The sequence below is a fragment of the Barbus barbus genome (assembly GCF_936440315.1).
Source record: "Barbus barbus genome assembly, chromosome: 8".
NCBI lineage: Eukaryota > Metazoa > Chordata > Actinopteri > Cypriniformes > Cyprinidae > Barbus > Barbus barbus.
Window position 1 is genome coordinate 8,840,262 of NC_136736.1, and position 18,562 is coordinate 8,858,823.

Below are 18,562 nucleotides of genomic sequence, written 5' to 3' on the forward strand. Positions count from 1 at the left end.
ATAAAATAAAATCGGGGGCTAAAAGTGTGTTGTAACGCAAGCGTTACTGAACATGTACCGAGTAAAATATTACTGAAAATTGATTAGTAATGCCTTACACTACTGCGTTACAGCAAAAAGTAATACGTTACTGTAATGCATTACTTTTGTAACGCGTTACTCCCAACACTGTATAAGATTAATTTTCTTCCTTGTTTCATGACGATTGCAATCGTGTTGTCTTTTCTCTGTGATGATTATAATTTTTTGTTATGGTAAATTAATTACCTGACATGAATAATGAATACAATCATGGCTACAAACCTTACTGCCATCAAATCAAATCTCATGCGGAATTATCTGTAAGTTTGACCATCTGTAAGGTATTGTGCTATGTGCTAAGGTCTACACATAGAAAAACATATAACACGGAAAATATATGCGCTTGATCCCAGAATGAGCAGATAGATTTTAAAGGTTAATCTTTTATCCGGTAGAGGTATCCGGAAGTGTGAGTGACAGCTGGAGGGTGGCTTAACCGTAAACCCAACCCTAATAATAAAATGGTCCAATCCGATCCAAGCGGTGCTATTTTACCAAACCCTTTTCTGACAAGTCCCACCTCCTTTAGAGTGATTGGCTAGAGCTAACAGTAACCGACCAATCACAAGGCGTCGGCAGGAGACTTCTGTGTTTATGTTTCATGCTTTCTATGGTTCATGTTCGCCATGAATAGTCAAGCTAAAGCCAAAGTCTTTTAAATCACTAATTGTTTTAATGCCAGGTTTCAGTTTTAAAACATTCGCTACTATTCTCAACCTTTATTTATGAATTAGAAAATTGTCTAATAGACAGGAATTGGCAATAAGTGAGCTTGGCATCCACAATCTTTTACATCAATGACCAAGAACGATTCACTTAATATTCAGTATAATCACTTGCACCATAGCAGCATTAAAGTTTTAAAAAATAAAGAAAATCAGTGACTATGTTTCTCTGGAAGTCAAATTGCATGCATGTTAAAGGTTATTTAGTAAATATAACAAATCATCCTCAGAGTCTCCATCCTCCATCAATGATAGCTTCCGTTCCTGTTACATAGGCAGACTGTAGGAATAAAAACCCTTTGATTATTTTTTATATATCCAGCTATATTTTTTATCCAAGTGAACTGTTAAAAAGGCAACACCACTTTTCAGTATGCCATGGTATGTCTTAAATGATATTAAAAATAAATAAATGGTCAAAGACTCACCTCATCTGAGGCCAAGTACACACACAGATGTGCCACTTCCTCTGCAGTGCACATTCTACCAGTCTTCTGTCTGGCCATAAAGTCTTTAAAAGCCTGAGAGATAAAACACAGAACGTATATGAATGACAGACTGACCTGTATATTTATATGATTAGTAACTGCTGTTGGAAAAAGTGTTTGTATAAAAAAGATTTTTGTACTCGGTTGATACAATCTATAGTACTAAAGGACCTTCAATAAGGTGCTAATGCCAAAAAAATAGCACCTTGTGTGAGGATAATTTTCACAAAAGCTTCACAGAAGCATCTTAAATGTTCATACACATCCATTCTCAAAATGTTTCAAAAATCAGATGTGTCATATTATTCTGCTGATCGTTGGATCACAGAATTCAGATTCATGGTGGAAAATTTTTACAGTACAATCTTTTTTATATTTATAATAATTATAATGCATTTACAGTTTTCATACTCTGTAACAAATGTCTTTATTATCATATTTGATCAACTTATTGCATCTTTGCTAAATAAAAGTATTCATTTTTTTTACATATTCCTTATTGAAAACTTTTGAATGCTAGTGTATCACATCGTATACAGATATTAAGCAGCAAAAAAAACTATTTCAACATAGATAATATTGTGTGATTATGTGACAATAATAAATATATATATATATATATATATATATATATATATATATATATATATATATATATATATATATATATATATATATTAAAACAGAAAACAGTTTGTTTAAATTGTAATATTTCACAATTGACCGATAGTGTATATTTATATTAACTTTCTTCTGCTGTGCATAAAATATAAACTTTAAGCCTCATTGACTTTCACTCAGAGAAGCCAGAGCTTGTCTCTATAATTGTTATTTGATAAGAAGTTGCTGGCATGTTTCATGTGAGAAACATCTCTGGCTGCACTTCAGTTGGCTGTTAGTAGTAATCTTCCCAGAGAGCTCTAAAAGACTTTTGCATTTGGAAAAAGACAATGAACAATTACGCAAACAGCTTCAGATTACTATGTTTCTTGGCTGTATAGTACAGTGTCTTGGTAATGGAAGCAGTACCTGCTCTGGATCAGGTCTGTCCTGAATTCTCTGTCGTAAGGAAGGCGTATCTACAGTTCCTGTAAAGGTCAAAAGCAAAATGACTCATATAATCACTAGGTACAGGGAAGTTTTTGTACATTACAGGGACTTAAGTTAATATAAGAAACCAATCGATAAAGTAGCATACCAGGGCAGATACAATTGCAGCGGATCCCTTGTTCCAGGAAATCAGCTGCCACTGATTTGGTCAGTCCAATGATGGCAGCTTTAGATGTGCTGTAAACACATCTGTTCACAACTCCTGGACATGCAATTAAGGATGAGCAATTAGGAGAGGGCAAACTTCACTTGACCTGGCATTTATCCAATTTCAGCGTCAGCCAAACTGGAGATAATGGGGCTAAGATAATATGCCAAGAGCAACATGGAACAATGTCAATCATCACATGTAATTAAGAGCAAAGGGACCAATCTTGATATACAACATGATGTATTACACCAGCCCATTTATAATTCAACATCAAAATGCAAATAGGTTGCAACAGAATATAATTATTACCTTTGATACTAGATGCCACGGATGCCATATTGATGATATTACCAGATTTACGAGGCAGCATCTATATGGAGATGGATAAGGGAAAATCTGTTTAAATTGGCTGACTGGTTAAAGTATATATCAAATCAGACAACAGCATTATTGCCTTTGTGTAGCCGTCATGGATCCCATGTTGATAATATTATTATATATGATTTTTTGAAGAAGAAGAATTTAAAACTTTTTTTAGAGCAAGGGTACATTAAATCGATCAACAGTAACAGCTGACATTTGTAATGGTATGAAAGATTTCTATGTAAAATGAATTATCTTTTTGTATTTTCTATTCATCAAAGAATCTTAAAAAAAATATGTGTTTTCAGCATTGATAATAGTAATTGAAATGTTACTAGAGCACCAAATCAACACATTAAAAATTCAGCTTTGCCATCACAGGAATGAATTACATTTTAAAATGTACTGCATTCAATACAGTCATTAAATTGTAATAATATTTCACAGCATTACTGTTTTTACTGTATTTTTAATTTTAAAAAACGCAGCCATGAAGAGACTTCTTTCAAAAATCTTGAAACCCAAACTTTTGAACGTTAGTATATGAGCTAGTATTCGCATAATGATGTATTAAAATTTATTCTACTAATTTGAGAGACATTTTAATTTCATAGAAGAAAAAAAAAAACAATGTCTGGGTAACCGACTGAGCACATTTATGCCGTCACAGGGATTAAGTATTAAACCGCATAGTACAGATCTGTTTTGTACTCTTAACCCAAAGAACAAACAAGATGGGGATAAAAACATAATCTTTAAATACGAAGGTCTGTTCCAGGGATAATGGGGGAGAAAAGAAGAGGTAACATTAGGTGTTCTGGGATAATCCACCTGACCTTAGGCAGGAAGGCCTTGATCATCAGGTACATGCTACGGACATTCACGTTCATAGTGAAGTCCCAATCCGATTCCTCACACTCCAGTATTGAGCCATGATGGACAAATCTGTGTCAAAGAAAGATGAATGCACATTAAAGGAACAGTCCCCCCAAAAATGAAACATAGTCATGCTTTTGCATCATTCCTGAAATGTGATTTATAGAAGGTGGTACACTCTAAGCAGGATAGACTAAAAATAGCGCAACAGCTCAAACTCAATATAATATTATAAAAAGTTAGCTAAAGATATATATTCACTGCTTTTATTGACAAATACAAACCCAGCAACATTGAAGAGTACATCCACATAGTCAAACTCCTTGGCCAAGGCCTCCACTTGGTCTTTCTTGGTAACATCAACAACTTTGGTATTGATCCCTAAAAAAAAAAAGCAAGGGAAAAAAAGAACATTCCAGGAATCAGAAGAGCATATAGAAGCCTGAGAGGTGAAGCACTCTTGAGCTAAAGCAATTTGTTTCCAAGATAATGGGATTATGTGGCAAAGCAGAGCAGTATGAAAAGGGGTACTAGCCTTTGAAATCCCTTATTGGTGGAAGAGTCTTATATAGACACGCTCAAAGATCAAAGATAATGCTTGAGCAAATAGAAAAATTTAAAAAAAATCACACATATTGACCAGCTGTCCATCACTTAAGTTAGAATTTGAGAGTTTTTGTAGGCAGTTCAGGTAAGAATAATTTAATTATATAAAAATCATTAAAAATTATTTTGTAAACACTAACAAAATTCAACAGTGACAGTAAAGACATTTAAAATGTCACATATAATGTTAGATTTCTATTTCAAATAAATGTTCTTTAAACCTTTCTATTCATGAAATAATTTATCATGGTTTGCACAAAAATATTAAGCAGCACAACTGTTTTCAATATTGATAATATTAAGAAATATTTCTAAGAACCAAATCAGCATATTAGAATGATTTCTGAAGATCACGTGACACTGAAGACAGGAGTAATGACTGCTGAAAATTCAGCTTTGCTGAAAAAAATTAAAGTGCCCCTATTATGCCTTTTCGAATATTACCTTTCATGCAGTGTTTAATGTAGCAGTATGTGAGCATGAACTCTCTGCAAAGTTGTGAAGCCGAAAGTGCACGATATAAAAAGTTGTTGTCTATAAAAAAAAAATAAGAGTCGGCTCGCAATCACTTAAACGAGTCGTTAGGAATTCGAATCTTATTCTGTTACGGCTGTACGTCACAAAGTAATACATTTGCATAATGTCCGCCCATGGGCTGTCATTCGCGCTGTACGCGGTAGACCAATCACAAAGGACTGCGCCATCTGACCAATCACAGCAGCTCATGGAAAGGAGGGCTTTAGAGACTGATTACAATTACAGAAGCTTCAGTCTGGATCCAACCCTTAAATGATCCGAGATGACCGAACACCTGAGAAAAGATAATGCCAACCTCAGAGGATGCCAATACTCAGACAACATACAGAACTACCAAATTTTGCCATAAGTTAAATATATTAAGGTTCTGCAATATATAAATATATTGTGGAAACTTAATTTCCTGTAGAGCTGATTTGCAACGATTTGTATCGTAAAAAGCGCTATACAAATAAACTTGAAACTTGAACTTGATTCTTCTAACTGCTTCGCACGAGTCGTTTAGGAATCATTTAGAAATGAGGTAAAATTAAAGCTATTTTTTGACCTTGGATGTATGTAAACCTGTTTTAGGAGACTCATAAAACAATATTAGCAACCTTAAAAATGGCATAATAGGGGCACTTTTTAAAAAAATCTAATTTTAAAACAGAAAAGAGTCATTTTGAATTGTAATAACATAAATTATTGTATTTTTGTATTAAATAAATGCAGCTTTCTTTCAAAAACAGTAAAAAAATAAAAAAAATAAAAACCTTACCATCCCCAAAGTTTTCAACGCTAGCTGTACAAGCCAGCTTTCACATAGTGATTTTGACAAACTTTTGACAGACATTAAAATTTCATCATTTAATGTCATCAGAAAAGTATCTTAATAATATTTTACAGCATATGTTTTAAATCATACTAAATTAGTAAATTATGTAGAATAATTGAATCGTTTAAATTTGAGCGAATTTGCATTATTACCTTAGAGTCAACAATCTGTTCAAAAATTCAAATCAGTTTCCAAAAATTAGAGAAGATATTTTAAGATTGAGATTACAAAAAATTGATTTGAATAGCTGGGAAATTACAGATAAGGACCATGTTTATGTTTAGAAAAGTTTGTGTTTCACATATTCCCACTAGGTGGCAATACATAGCCAGTCAATGAGTTACCTGGAATGCCATCCAGCTCTTTAAGTTTGTCTCCATTGATATCTGTAGCAGTGACTTGGGCACCTTCCTTGGCAAAAGCCTGTTTCAATTAAAAAGACATTACAGTTAAAGTCAGTAAACAACAATATGCATGATTAACATGATGTTTCTCAACATCCTAATCTAGTTCAAACTTCTCATGATAACATGGACATGTAATTCATGCAATGCTAAATTTTCATCAGTTTCATCAAATCCATTTCTCCAAATAACAGATATTTTATAGCTCAGATTGAGCAGGGTTAGTGCACACAGCAGGCTGGGCTGATATAAAATCTTGCCATATTTATGCTTTCAATAACATTCCACTGGTGAGATTTCATTTGAAGACAATCGTGAAATGGCAAGTGTTCCCTCCATGTGATCTACCAACTGGCTCAGGGCTAGACTATTTCCTCAATCTGCAGTTTCTCTCATTTAATACTCATTTGAATATTCACTTGATATGGAAATGTATTCACCTAGCAGGTGTGCATCTTAACCACCCCCAGCGCTCTGCTGATAACGTGCTGTTGACTCATAGAGAATTTGCCTAAATGATCTGAAACACTCTTTGCTTCACCCCTTAATGATTAATTATAGCATTCTCATATTTAAAAAATGCTTGTAAAAATAGGTCACAAATGCTAGAAACATTACACCCTCAAGCTTATTTCAGCATTCTTCATAGTGTTACTATGTCCAAGCATTCTGCATCTACACTTGACAGCCTCAAAATGTCATGTTGACAGCCCTTGCATGACAAGCTTTAATTCAAATGGAAAACACATAGCAATTGTAAACCCTCAGAGTAAATCCATTATTATACTCATCAAAGTAGCATGCAGGGCTGTCAATAAGCCACAGCAGAGTGCAGCAAACTGATAGAGTTGTAAGGACTACATGAAATCTTTGAAATGGATGTAAAATGCATGGTTACTATAGCAGAGGCTTTTCCAATGCCTTGTGCTGCTGCAGAAAGGACAATCACTTTCCCGTCCAAACGGCCCATTGTCTTCAATAAGAACCTAAACGTGTAGAGAAAAGCATAAAAACGCAAGGCTCATTAGTTTGACTAAATTAAATGCTATAAAAGACAACACCCTTTTACAGTCATACTGAACAGTTCTAAAGGTCATGTTTATATCCCAGATTAACAAATTCTGCATGCAGAGTTTATGTATAAAAAATAACCTGAAAATGTTTTGATAGGTAATTGTAGGTGATGAACATTCAGGAGTGTACGATTAATCCAGGGGAATATATCATGCATTATGCGACGTTAATTTAGTTATGTTTCATTATGCGCCGCAATCGTGTCTCGTGAAGAGTGTAAAGGTAACGTTAATTCAGTACAGCAGTGCTAAGTCTTATGAATGACTGTAAACATAAGAGTAAAGACACGCAGTTCAACTTTAAGCTAGCACCCTTAATACTTCACAGCTAGTAAGTGGAAAAACGTCAGAGCCTGTTTACAAAAATGACAAACAGTGGAAGAACTTACTGACAACTTCTGTGTTCCAGGAAAACACACGTGACCGACCAACGTCCGACCGTGTCGATTAGGTTTCCATTTTCTATCAAAATAAAAGTCATGTAAAGTAAAATGTGATCAGTTACTGTTCAGCAAATACGTCTACTCGAGGCATAGGAAATATGTGGTTTTGAAATGCGATTTAAAAAATAATAACAGTAGTGATAATACTAATAATAATAGTATAATAAAATGGTTAATAACAACAACAACAACATTAGGCCTACTGCAAATGTGATACACGTAGCTCTATTCAGAATGAAACAATTGTCAATAATCATTCCATTTAAAGAAAAGACATTAGCTCACATTCAGATTGAGTCTTCACAACTGGCATCATTAGAAACTGCTAGACTCATTCATAATTAGCTAATTTCAACAAACAAGACAATGGTGCTTTTCATATGGGAAAGATAACAGAACTGTTTTTATACTCTGGTAAAATTGTGACAAAGTACATATTTCTGAAGCACTGAGGAAGAAGGAAATCTAAATAAAGAGAGAGAGAGAGAGAGAGAGAGAGAGAGAGAGATTGCCTTTTGGTTACCCATACCTATTTTAAAAAATAAAAATTAAAGTATAAAAGTTCACGAGTTATGTATATTAAGAGCACATAAAACGTTATTTTTTTCTGCTTTCTGTTGCAATGGCCTTTTTGACACGAAAGTCATCTTGGTCTTTTTTTCTTTTCTTTTTTTTTTTTGATAATGGAGTCACAATTTGTAGTGAATGAAGATGCCACTTGACATGATTTGGTGTGTTTGTATTTGCTAAATCACACCACTTAAGGTCACGATCTAATCAAAAGGCTAAAGGAAAAATGACTCCATTCTGCATTTACTGCCAAGAGGTGTTAGGACCCAAATCCAATTTAAGGTCACCGCTTGGCCAATGCAGTACAAAGCATGAATGGACCCACAAGCAAATTGTTTCACTCTTAATACTTTGATGTTGAATCTATCCCATCATCCAATTCACTGAGTTGAAATTAGTGCTTTGTGAGCTTAGAGGCATGAAAATAAACAGTGCTGTAGTGAGATACATATAGAGGGTCTTTGTAGTTCTATGGATGTCTTATTAAGGTTGTAGGAAACCTTTAATGGCTTATTGATCCTGCAAAAAAAAAAAAAAAAGTGGAGGTAAATAAGCTTTTTATGCCTGGGGCTTCACTTTCTTTTACATCACAGGCTTGCTATTAAGCCATCCATTCCTTTGATTTAAACACATTAATAGATTTATTTATACATGAGCACGTTACACAAGAAGAAAAAAGTGAATATGTGCACTAGTTGGTAAATAAATATACAGATTTTGTAAAAAACGAAATAAGAGTTTGTGTTTTTCATTTGTTGATTCTGACTGGTTAACTGATTAAAATAGTGGTAAAACCATTATTAAAGCCATTAAACCATACACACACACACACACACACACATATATATATATATATATATATATATATAATTGCTTGATCTATCCTGCAGGAACATAACTTTCATGTGAAGCTCTTTCTTTTCACAAAAGGGATATATATAACCAAATTAAATTGTTTTTATATTTTCTTTTTGGTCACAGTATAAATTTAGTCATAAATTAACAAATTGTAGGAATTATGTTGTGGATTGTCCTGTTTTTACACATGAAACACACATTTACACACATTTCTTTCAACCAAAGAATGAAAATTGTACCAACCAAATAAATTCTTCTTTCTATGTCTATGAGGACATACATATTTGTTTAGATGTAATGTCATTTTAGATGTAACATGCATTGACATATCAGATGTTAAATACTGAAAGAAACAATTTCCTAATTATATAAAGCCGAGAGTTCACGATTCATGATTTTATCACAATTCTTTGTCATGTTGGTTTTTTGTCTATTTTTCAAGTTGTTTGAGCATTACAGCCAACCTCATTTCCCTATTATAAAGACAAAGCCTTTCAAGGTAACAAAATATTAAAAAGTATGGCAGATATTTAGGCCAAAGTGGGTGAAGATAAAAATCTTTGTCATTATTTTATCTTTGTTGTTAAAAAATGAGAACAAAGATACACATTACAAATACACATAATATACAAATCAAATAAACAGTGTTTTATTTTCAGGTAGGCAATAGGGGTATTTAGCAGGAGCATCCAAGAAATTGAATGAACAAATATAAAAATAAAACACTATAAAAATGGATTCCTATTAAAGAAACTGTATTAAAGTTTTTTCAGTTAAGAGTAAAGAGTAAAGACCAAACAGTTGCTGGTCCACAGTGACTTCCATAGTATTCCCCCCCCCCCCCCCCCCCCCCCCCCCCCCCCCCACTGTCAGAGCCAATGTGGACCAGCAACTGTTCTGAATGTATGTGGCGCTGTACAGTATATTGATATGGCGGCGCCAGAACTGCAGCTGATAGAATGTGCGCTGTAGCAAGATACAACGAAATTTCTTCTAAAGCAGATCGTGGAGACATTTTTATCAGAGCCGCTGCTGGCCAAATGGGTGCCCTAAGCAGGATTTTATTGTTGCGCCCCCTCCCTCAAATATTATGGAAGTAAAATATTATGGGGTCAAAATAGAACTTTAATAAAACATAAAAGTAAATAAATAAATAAATTGTAATTAAATTGTATTATTTACAAATTACAGTTGTAACTCTAGACAGTTACCTATGGCATAAGGTATATATATTACAAGCAAGAATTGAAAACTAAATCACTTTACTATGAAACAGCACAGAAAATGTTCCCGGAGGAATGAGAGTTCTATATTTTATATTACATAATATATTACAATATTCTGTCAGTGCACAACAGTCTTTCATCACTTTAAGCTTTAAACACTGTCTGCAGAGATGAATAAATTCCTCATTGTGAGTGGTAGATTTAATCCTGTAGAAACAGATTTTGGACTGTAACAACATCTGTTTGATACAACAACTAAAGTGAAAGAAAACATAATTCAGGCTTCCACAGCTTACTGATTCATGTTGCAAAACTAACACATCAATTGATTCCAAACCTGTGGACAGATAAGTAATTATTACAGCAAAGTGTTTTCAAAAAAGCATGCACACACAAACACCTATAAAGTCTGTGGTATTGGTCATTAGCATATTGACACCTTAAATGGAAAGGGTGCTCCTTAGAAGACTGGATAATTGATTTCTTATTGTTTTCATATTACTGTAATAAGGCATATCATTAATCAAGTACCCTTAATTAGTCTGAGCTGCAGAGAGTAATGTAACTGTCTTATTTGTCCTTCAAGAACATAACTTTCATGTGAAGATGTATCTTACTTTCTTTCCACAAATGGGATTGACTATTTCAATTTATCCCACGTGATAAGTGAGTAAAGTTCTTGTCTTTTTATATCTACTTTTAATAGATTTCATTGTAGATGAAGCCATTCTGTGGTAATGAATCTAAAAAGAACAATATTTTAAGGAAAGAGACCCACTGCTGAACTGTATTTCTCACCATGCAGTGATCAGAATCAGAAAGAGCTTTTATTGCCAAGTATGGTTGCGCATACAAGGAATTTATTTTAGTGTCATAAGCTTCCAGTTCACAGAGAAAACAACGACACACAGACAATAAGAATAAGATGAGAATAAAAAATACACATATATAAATATAAATAAAAAATAAATAATAATAATAATAATTGAAACATAAATGATTGTATATACAGCTGTGCAATAGATGATAGAATGGGATAGAATAGAAGGAGGGATGTACACGGATGGAGGTGGTAGCAAATAAATATAAGGTTATTGCACATGTTATTGCATAATGGGAGGGGGGGACATTTAACTGTTCATAAGTTGGATTGCCTGGGGGAAGAAACTGTTATTGTGCCTGGCTGTCCTGGTAATTGTGGCTCTGTAGCGCCGGCCAGATGGCAAAAGTTCAAAAAGGAAATGGCTTGGATGTGAGGGATCCAGAGTGATTTTCTGAGCCGTTTTCCTCACTCTGGATGTATACAGTTCTTGGAGGGTGGGTAGGGGGGCACCGATAATCCGTTCAGCAGTCCGAACCATTCTCTGTAGTTTTCTGATCCCTGATTTTGTTGCTGAGCCAAACCAGACAGTTACTGATGTACACAGGACAGACTCAATGATGGCTGAGTAGAACTGTTTCAGCAGCTCCTGCGGCAGGTTAAACTTCCTCAGCTGGCGAAGGAAGTACAACCTTTGTTGGGCTTTTTTTATAATGGAGTTGATGTGAGTGTCCCAATTCACACCATCTGGGCCTGGTGCCTTCCTTCTCTTGTTCCTCCTGAAGACCTGGTGCACATCTTCTTCACTGATCTGAAGTACAGGAGTGGGGGAGAGGGGGTTGCAGGAGGTGTTAACGTTTGTGATTAAAACAGAGTCTGGGTGTTGTTGTTCTGTGTCTGTGATCAGATCAGCGAGTTTCTGTAGAGCTGAGCTCATGTTCGCTTGTGGTGGAATGTAAATGCTCATGAGAATGAACGAGCAAATCTCCTGCGGCGAATAGAAAGGACTACAGTTAATGAAGAACGTTTCTAGATCTGAACAGCGCATCTTCTTTAAAGTGCATATTGCAGGTTAAAAAAAAATTCAAATGAATATATAACCTTGTATGAAAATACCATATGAACCGTTAATGCAGGATTTGAAAATGTTTTACAAGACACAAGGGCACAAATTTAGATGAAAAAGTGACGCTTTCCTTGACAGTTCTCAAAAAAACGCTTTTTTTCAACATCGCGTCATACTACGTCACATAAGGGAGTCGTGTGCCGCGCTCTGCTTTGAGCGGGCGCGAGTCAGTGTGTTTTCGGTAGTTATTTTTATTTCAATTTATCATTGTCATGGTAAATTATTGTGTTTGTGGAGGTTGCACAAACTCCAGCCTGTCAGGACATCGAGTCCACAGGTTTCCTAACAAGAAATAGGATGGTATCTTCCGGGCCTCGGTGCGTTTTTGCAGCTGAAGAGATTGGACTTCACTAATGCATCTGCTTCAAACACCGCGGTGTGTGTAACTTAACGATCACTTTACACCGGAGGATTATCATCGTTGGTGTATATCTAGCACAGCCTTCACGATTTAACACACTTTAACAACACATTAGTGTGATACCCAGACTGAAAGATTGTTAAATGTATCGGGTCAGATGGTATTTCTTTTGGTAAAATGGGTCAGATGGTATTTCTTTTGGTAGTATATGTTTGGTACATCTACATATATATTAACGGTTGAAATGTTGTGTTTTGAGTTGGGTATTAACAGTGCTATGAAATAATATTTATGATTTAGTGCTGTATAAATAAACCTGAATTGAATTAACCATAAATGCAGATCTGCTTGATTGCGATTTATTTTTTATTGATTGTCAACAAAATGGGGCCATTCAAAACCTTTATAAAGTCCTCCTTCCTCTGTAAATTATCTTCTAATGGCTGACACAACACATGCAGGTAAAGGCTGCCCAGAACACCACAGGCCCAGCGGACAACTTGTCTGTATGCTGTCATTGTTGTTTGTGTTATACCAATGGCATCAAAAAGTGTTACTTATAGGTACTCATGACCTAAATAGAGTTAACTTGTAATTGAGAATCAAAATTATTCAGACTGTTTTAATATTAAAATCTTTAACTATGTATTTATACATGTATACAAGTATTTAGCTTAGAGTAATAAATGATTTCTGCCCTAAAACATGTGTCTGCTGGCCTGGAGAGGTCTATACTCCTGTCTGAAGTGCATATAGGCTATCTGTAGCACATGGGTTCAGACAGCAAGCCTCAAAGCCTGTGTGTAGAGTCAGACACTGCACATCAAGTGTGGGGGTCACATTCTCCACTAAGACCCAGTATGTAACGTATCTAACTCCCTGCAGCACTGACTTTCCTCAGCTGTGACCATGGCCTAGCATTTCCCACACAAGCACCTATGAATCAAAAATGTGTTCATCTCTCTCTCTCTCTCTCTCTCTCCTCAGTTGCATGAATGTACCAAAGCAATCGCAATTTGTTCAAAAGAATGAGAAACTGCTTTTATGATGTGCACAAGTGACTAGATGATGTGGAGGTTGAACAAGTAGTTTAGAATATTTCATTTCTGATCTGAGAAATGCACCAAAGTGACTGAGAAAAACTGTAACGTGTTGCTAGCATGATTTAGCATGTTTCTAATGTTAGCATGACAGGCTAGTTGCTAGACTTTTCAAGTAATAGATAGATAGATAGATAGATAGATAGATAGATAGATAGATAGATAGATAGATAGATAGATAGATAGATAGATAGATAGATAGATAGATAGATAGATAGATTAGATAGATAGATAGATAGATAGATAGATAGTACCATGCTTTATTATTTGAGGAATTTTTTTTTTTTTTTTGCATTCATCCAAACTTCTTTCAAAACCAGTCATTTCGTTACATGTTTGAAATTACTTTCTGAGATGTTGTCTGACAACATGTTAAATGTAGGCCCTTTAAATGATCTTCATGTAGGCCTACACTTCACCATAGTCTATCACTAACATTCAATCTATATTCATGGCGCACCACTGAACTGAATCAGGCAGCATTCCGGTTTAAATTATTTACCTGGTGGAAGCTTTCCATCGAGTGCTGTTGAAATTGTAATTGGACACTAATTGCAGGGACAGTTTCCCTCAAGCTACCAGGGTTAAGTGTCATTTACTCAATGTGAGCAGGCAGGATTGTTGACCCAAATGTTGCACTGAATGAGTCATAAGAACAGGAGCAAGTGCATATAGAAAAAAATACTGCTGATTACAAGACACCGATACTTGTACTAATACACTGTTAAATATACAGTGTGCTATAAAAGTCTGAGGTCACTAGTAATTTGCCGTGTTTATTTTTATCATTAATTGAATACATTTTTTGCTTACAAATGAGTGGAAAAAAGTTAAATTTCAGGGTTAGTATTTGGTATTTCCACAGGTCTCCAAAATAATCTCCAATTTGGTATCATCTTGCTTGAAAGATGCCCTGAAATTCGAAGATGTGAACTAACAACAATCCTATTCAACTTCTTCAACTTGAAATTTCAAATTCATTTTTTTTTTCTGTTTATTTGTAAAGGAAAAAAAATTAAATTAGAAATAACAATGGCCAAATTGAAGCATTTTCCCTAATGGGCTCAGGATATTATGAGGTTTATTGTGTGATACTGCTTTTATACAACAGTACGACAGCATCCTCATATTACAGCATTTTTTCACAAGTACCTAAAACTTTTAACAGTACTGTAGCCTTTGCAGGTAGGTTTCTTGAAGCATCTTGGAGACGTTGCCACAGTTCTTCTGGATTTAGTCTGTCTAGGTTTGTTATTTTTCTTCATCTCATTAGCCTTTGTTTTACTCACCCTCAAAGCATCCTAGCCAGGTGTATGTGACTTTCTTCTTTCAGACGAATCCAATCGGAGTTATATTAAAAATTGTCCTGGCCCCTCCAAGCCTTTCAATGGGGTAAGCGGGTGTTTTTTGTCAACAATTCAGAAGACGTGAAATAAAGTGCACGCATCCGTAATAAAATGTCCCTCACACGGCTCCGGGGAGTGAATAAAGGCCTCCTGTAGCGAATCTATGTGTTTTTGTAAGATAAATATCCATATTTCAAACGTAATAAACACTTTTTTCTCACTTCCACCATCTGTCATACGCAGAAGCCGTGCAGGCGGATGACATAGATTTAACTGGATTTAACTCCGATTGGATTCGTCTGAAAGAAGAAAGTCACATACACTTAGGATGCTTTGAGGGTGAGTAAAACACAGGTTAATTTTCATTTTTGGGTGAACTAACCCTTTAAAACCATTTTTAGCTGGTAAAAAAAACTAGTGTTCTAATAATTTTGGCCACCACCATAAATACATCTAAATACAAATAAAGCCTAAAAGTCTGCCAAAATTCTCTTTAATGTTTCTTTCTAATCACTAAATCAGCCTGCTTTACCAAAATAATAAATCAAATAAACATCAAGGCATGTTTGGAGGTGATAAACCAAACTGCAATCCATTTAAGCTGCAAGACATTTTTAATCAATAACAACAGTTACGGAATCAGCATCTCTAACAATGTGCTTCTCAACATTAAACTGCAGCTGAGGCGATTTTCACTAATCCAAAGTGAGAGAGGTACTGAATGGGACAAATAAACTAAATGTGTCAATCCACTCTTAGCCCCAGTTTGTGAACACAGATCCATCATTCTCCACAGCAATGATTAAGTGGAGATTCCTCCAGCTCCATCCTCTGCACTGCATGAGAACCAGCTTTGCCTCATTTTACTGCTCTCACTCACCCAGCAACTCCTGCTACAAGGAAGGTCTTTGTTTATAGGGTCAATAAATGCAATGTCATTTTTTATTGGATTTAATATTATTGGATAAAATGAAAAGTGAACAATGCCATTTAAATGTCAGAAAAAAAAGTGCCCCCCAAGCACACAGTCGTTAGTGAGATTAGTGCACAAATGGATTTGTTATGCAACACCATTGATGAATTTTCAAGAAATCCATCCATTATTGCAATTTCCCAGTTTCAGCAATCTGCAATTATTCTGATATTACATTCAAAAGCATTTTTATTAAATAGCCTCTGCGTTTATATTACACAAACATAAGCCTATATCTTTCAGGTTTTGAACAAATGACTGTAAGCGAGCATAATTTCCATAATGTTGCTGCACTGTAATATGTAGATTTCCTGCAACTAATTGCAGAACAGTGTGAAACACAATCTATCTCAGACTGCACAGGCACACAGGCTCCCAACAGCCCTAAACGCGATTCTTCCTTAAGCTATCTTAAATTTAATAATGACTGACACAGCCACAATGGCATTGCATATGAAGATGCCCAATCCTGTTTCAATGGGCTTCAAGTGACAAATACTCAAAGAACTGCTCCAGCCTCTACCAATTAAAGCAGCTTCATTACACATGCAGTTTCAATTAAATTCAGCATTTAGTTCATAAACCAAGGCAGAAGGTTGGAGAGTTTATCACAGCCTGAGAGAATTCCTTATCCTCTCTCTCTGCAGAAAAAAAAGATGGATATTACAAAACCTCCTAAATCAGATGCTTATAGATTGTAGGTAAATTAATTAAAAGATAAAAACAAGATGTGCTTGTGGGATACTCCTGAAAAACTCTCTCTCTCTCATCCCTTTTAGACTTCTTTGAGAGTTTCTCACTGAATAGTTTGCACTTTTTGAATCACCAATGCAAAATAACTGCAGGGAAACACTGATGTAAACGGATAGTTCACCCCAAAATGCAAATTCTGTCTCATTTACTCACATTCATTTTACTCCAATTGCATATGCTGTTTCTTTTTTCTATGAAATATAAATGTAGAAAAACTGACAACAACAGTTTATACACTCTCAGAGAAAGAAAAAAAGGTGCAAAGGTGTCACTGGGACAATACTCAATAGGTACAAAAGGTACATCTTTCTACCTTGTTTACCCATACGATTCCTAAAGTGTTGGAAAATTAGTACCTTCTGAAATGATCCCATCACAGTGACAGTTTTGTACCTTTTTGTTCCAGAAGAGTGTATAAACAGGGCATGTCAAGTTACAAAAAGGATGAAAAGATGCTAAAAATGCACCACAAAAGTCATCCATCCATGTCTGTTGAAGCCATTCTTGTTTTGAAACATAAGCAATTATTCATTGATAATCTTGCCGACACACAAAGCCCATATCTAGCACACATTCACGTTAAACTAGTCACATGGTATAACTGGAAACAACAGCACTTGATTTATATAGCTAAAAGAGACAGCATATCTGATCAAGAAGATGAACGATGAGCCTTAGATAAGAGAAAAAAAACATTGCTTAGAATTTAGCACCATGTGACCGGTTTTTATTGTTGTTTTGTGATTTGGATTTGTCCTTCTTTGGCAGATACTGTAGTATTCTTTTCTACAGCACATCATGCAGCTTCATAATACTCATCCTTTAAAAGTGGAAATTGCCTTAACTGGGCTCTAGAAATAAAGTGATGTCACGAGAAAATTTTACTCCATTATTACAACCACCCTGAAATCCAGTCAAATGCATAATTGTGATATAAGTACAGTTAATGACCACCTCTGAAGGGTGATTTAAAATCTTTTTACTTTTACCATCTCACACTAAATTTCAACATCACAACTTGACTGCAGAGAGGTAAATCTTCACTCTGCAGATTGGTATATTTACGTTTTTCCTTTCAGAATTTTAGAATATGAATTGACCAAATATATATGCTAATATGCATTCTGATGCTGGCTGCCTATCATTTCATACAGTAGCATTTCCAATGACATATACCCGTGTCTAAATATGTAAATGCTCGCAAAGCCCTCCTACATTATTCACCATATTAAATTATTGCTATTGAAACAATGTATTCTACATTCAGCAGGATCATTACAGTACAATATGTACTTCTGTATGTGGTTATAAGGGTGCCTTTAAAAGCATGTTGTAGGCATTCGATTCACAGCTGATAGTTTAGCAGAGGAACCAGACCAAGAAACAGAACTGCTACAGAGATCCGTCTGGTTGGTCAGAACACTAATGGCCAATAACAGATGCTTTTCAAGATATATGAGGATCAAGACCACTTTCATCTCAGTCATTTCAAATGCATTTGTATCACAGGGGACTGAGGGTCACGACTCATAACTCAAATAACTTTTTCAGTTTCAAAAGCAGATAAAACTAAAAGCATTGTGAAGAATATCAACACCTCATTGCCTTTTATGAAATTCTGCATGCGCTTAGAAATGACTGTCCTCTTCTGGTTTGTTGTGCAGTGCAATACTTCATAGAGCAGGCGTAGAGAAGGGACATACATGGGAATGGGTAAGATCCCTTTTTTGTTTTGTTTCTAATGTTTTGATCCCT

At 35.1% G+C, this 18,562-nt stretch overlaps 1 protein-coding gene across 2 annotated transcripts; it reads right to left on the bottom strand.

The window, feature by feature from the left end:
• Nucleotides 1–738: 738 nt before the first annotated feature.
• LOC306873956 (dehydrogenase/reductase SDR family member 6-like) lies at nt 739–7,674 on the bottom strand. 2 transcript variants are annotated; one of them, XM_079423562.1, is made up of 10 exons: nt 7,621–7,674; nt 7,057–7,144; nt 6,099–6,177; nt 4,079–4,175; nt 3,755–3,863; nt 2,865–2,925; nt 2,493–2,606; nt 2,324–2,382; nt 1,235–1,327; nt 739–1,086 (listed from the first exon to the last, which is right to left on the bottom strand). In XM_079423562.1, exons 2-10 carry the CDS (start codon nt 7,126–7,128, stop codon nt 1,033–1,035), a joined length of 738 nt encoding a protein of 245 aa, XP_079279688.1. In that variant the 5' UTR covers nt 7,129–7,144; nt 7,621–7,674; the 3' UTR covers nt 739–1,032. The 2 variants fall into 2 exon arrangements, with proteins under 2 accessions (XP_079279688.1, XP_079279689.1); XM_079423563.1 differs by having other exon boundaries at nt 7,311–7,627.
• Nucleotides 7,675–18,562: the final 10,888 nt, after the last annotated feature.

Bases quoted from the DNA above. Each gene is read 5' to 3' on its own strand.
- LOC306873956 (XM_079423562.1), bottom strand. From the start codon at position 7,128: ATGGGCCGTTTGGACGGGAAAGTGATTGTCCTTTCTGCAGCAGCACAA. The intron at 6,178-7,056 runs GTAACCATGCAT...TAATTGAAACAG, and splicing joins TTGGAAAAGCCTCTGCTATA to GCTTTTGCCAAGGAAGGTGC. The intron at 2,607-2,864 runs GTAATAATTATA...TTGCATGTCCAG, and splicing joins CGTGGCATCTAGTATCAAAG to GAGTTGTGAACAGATGTGTT.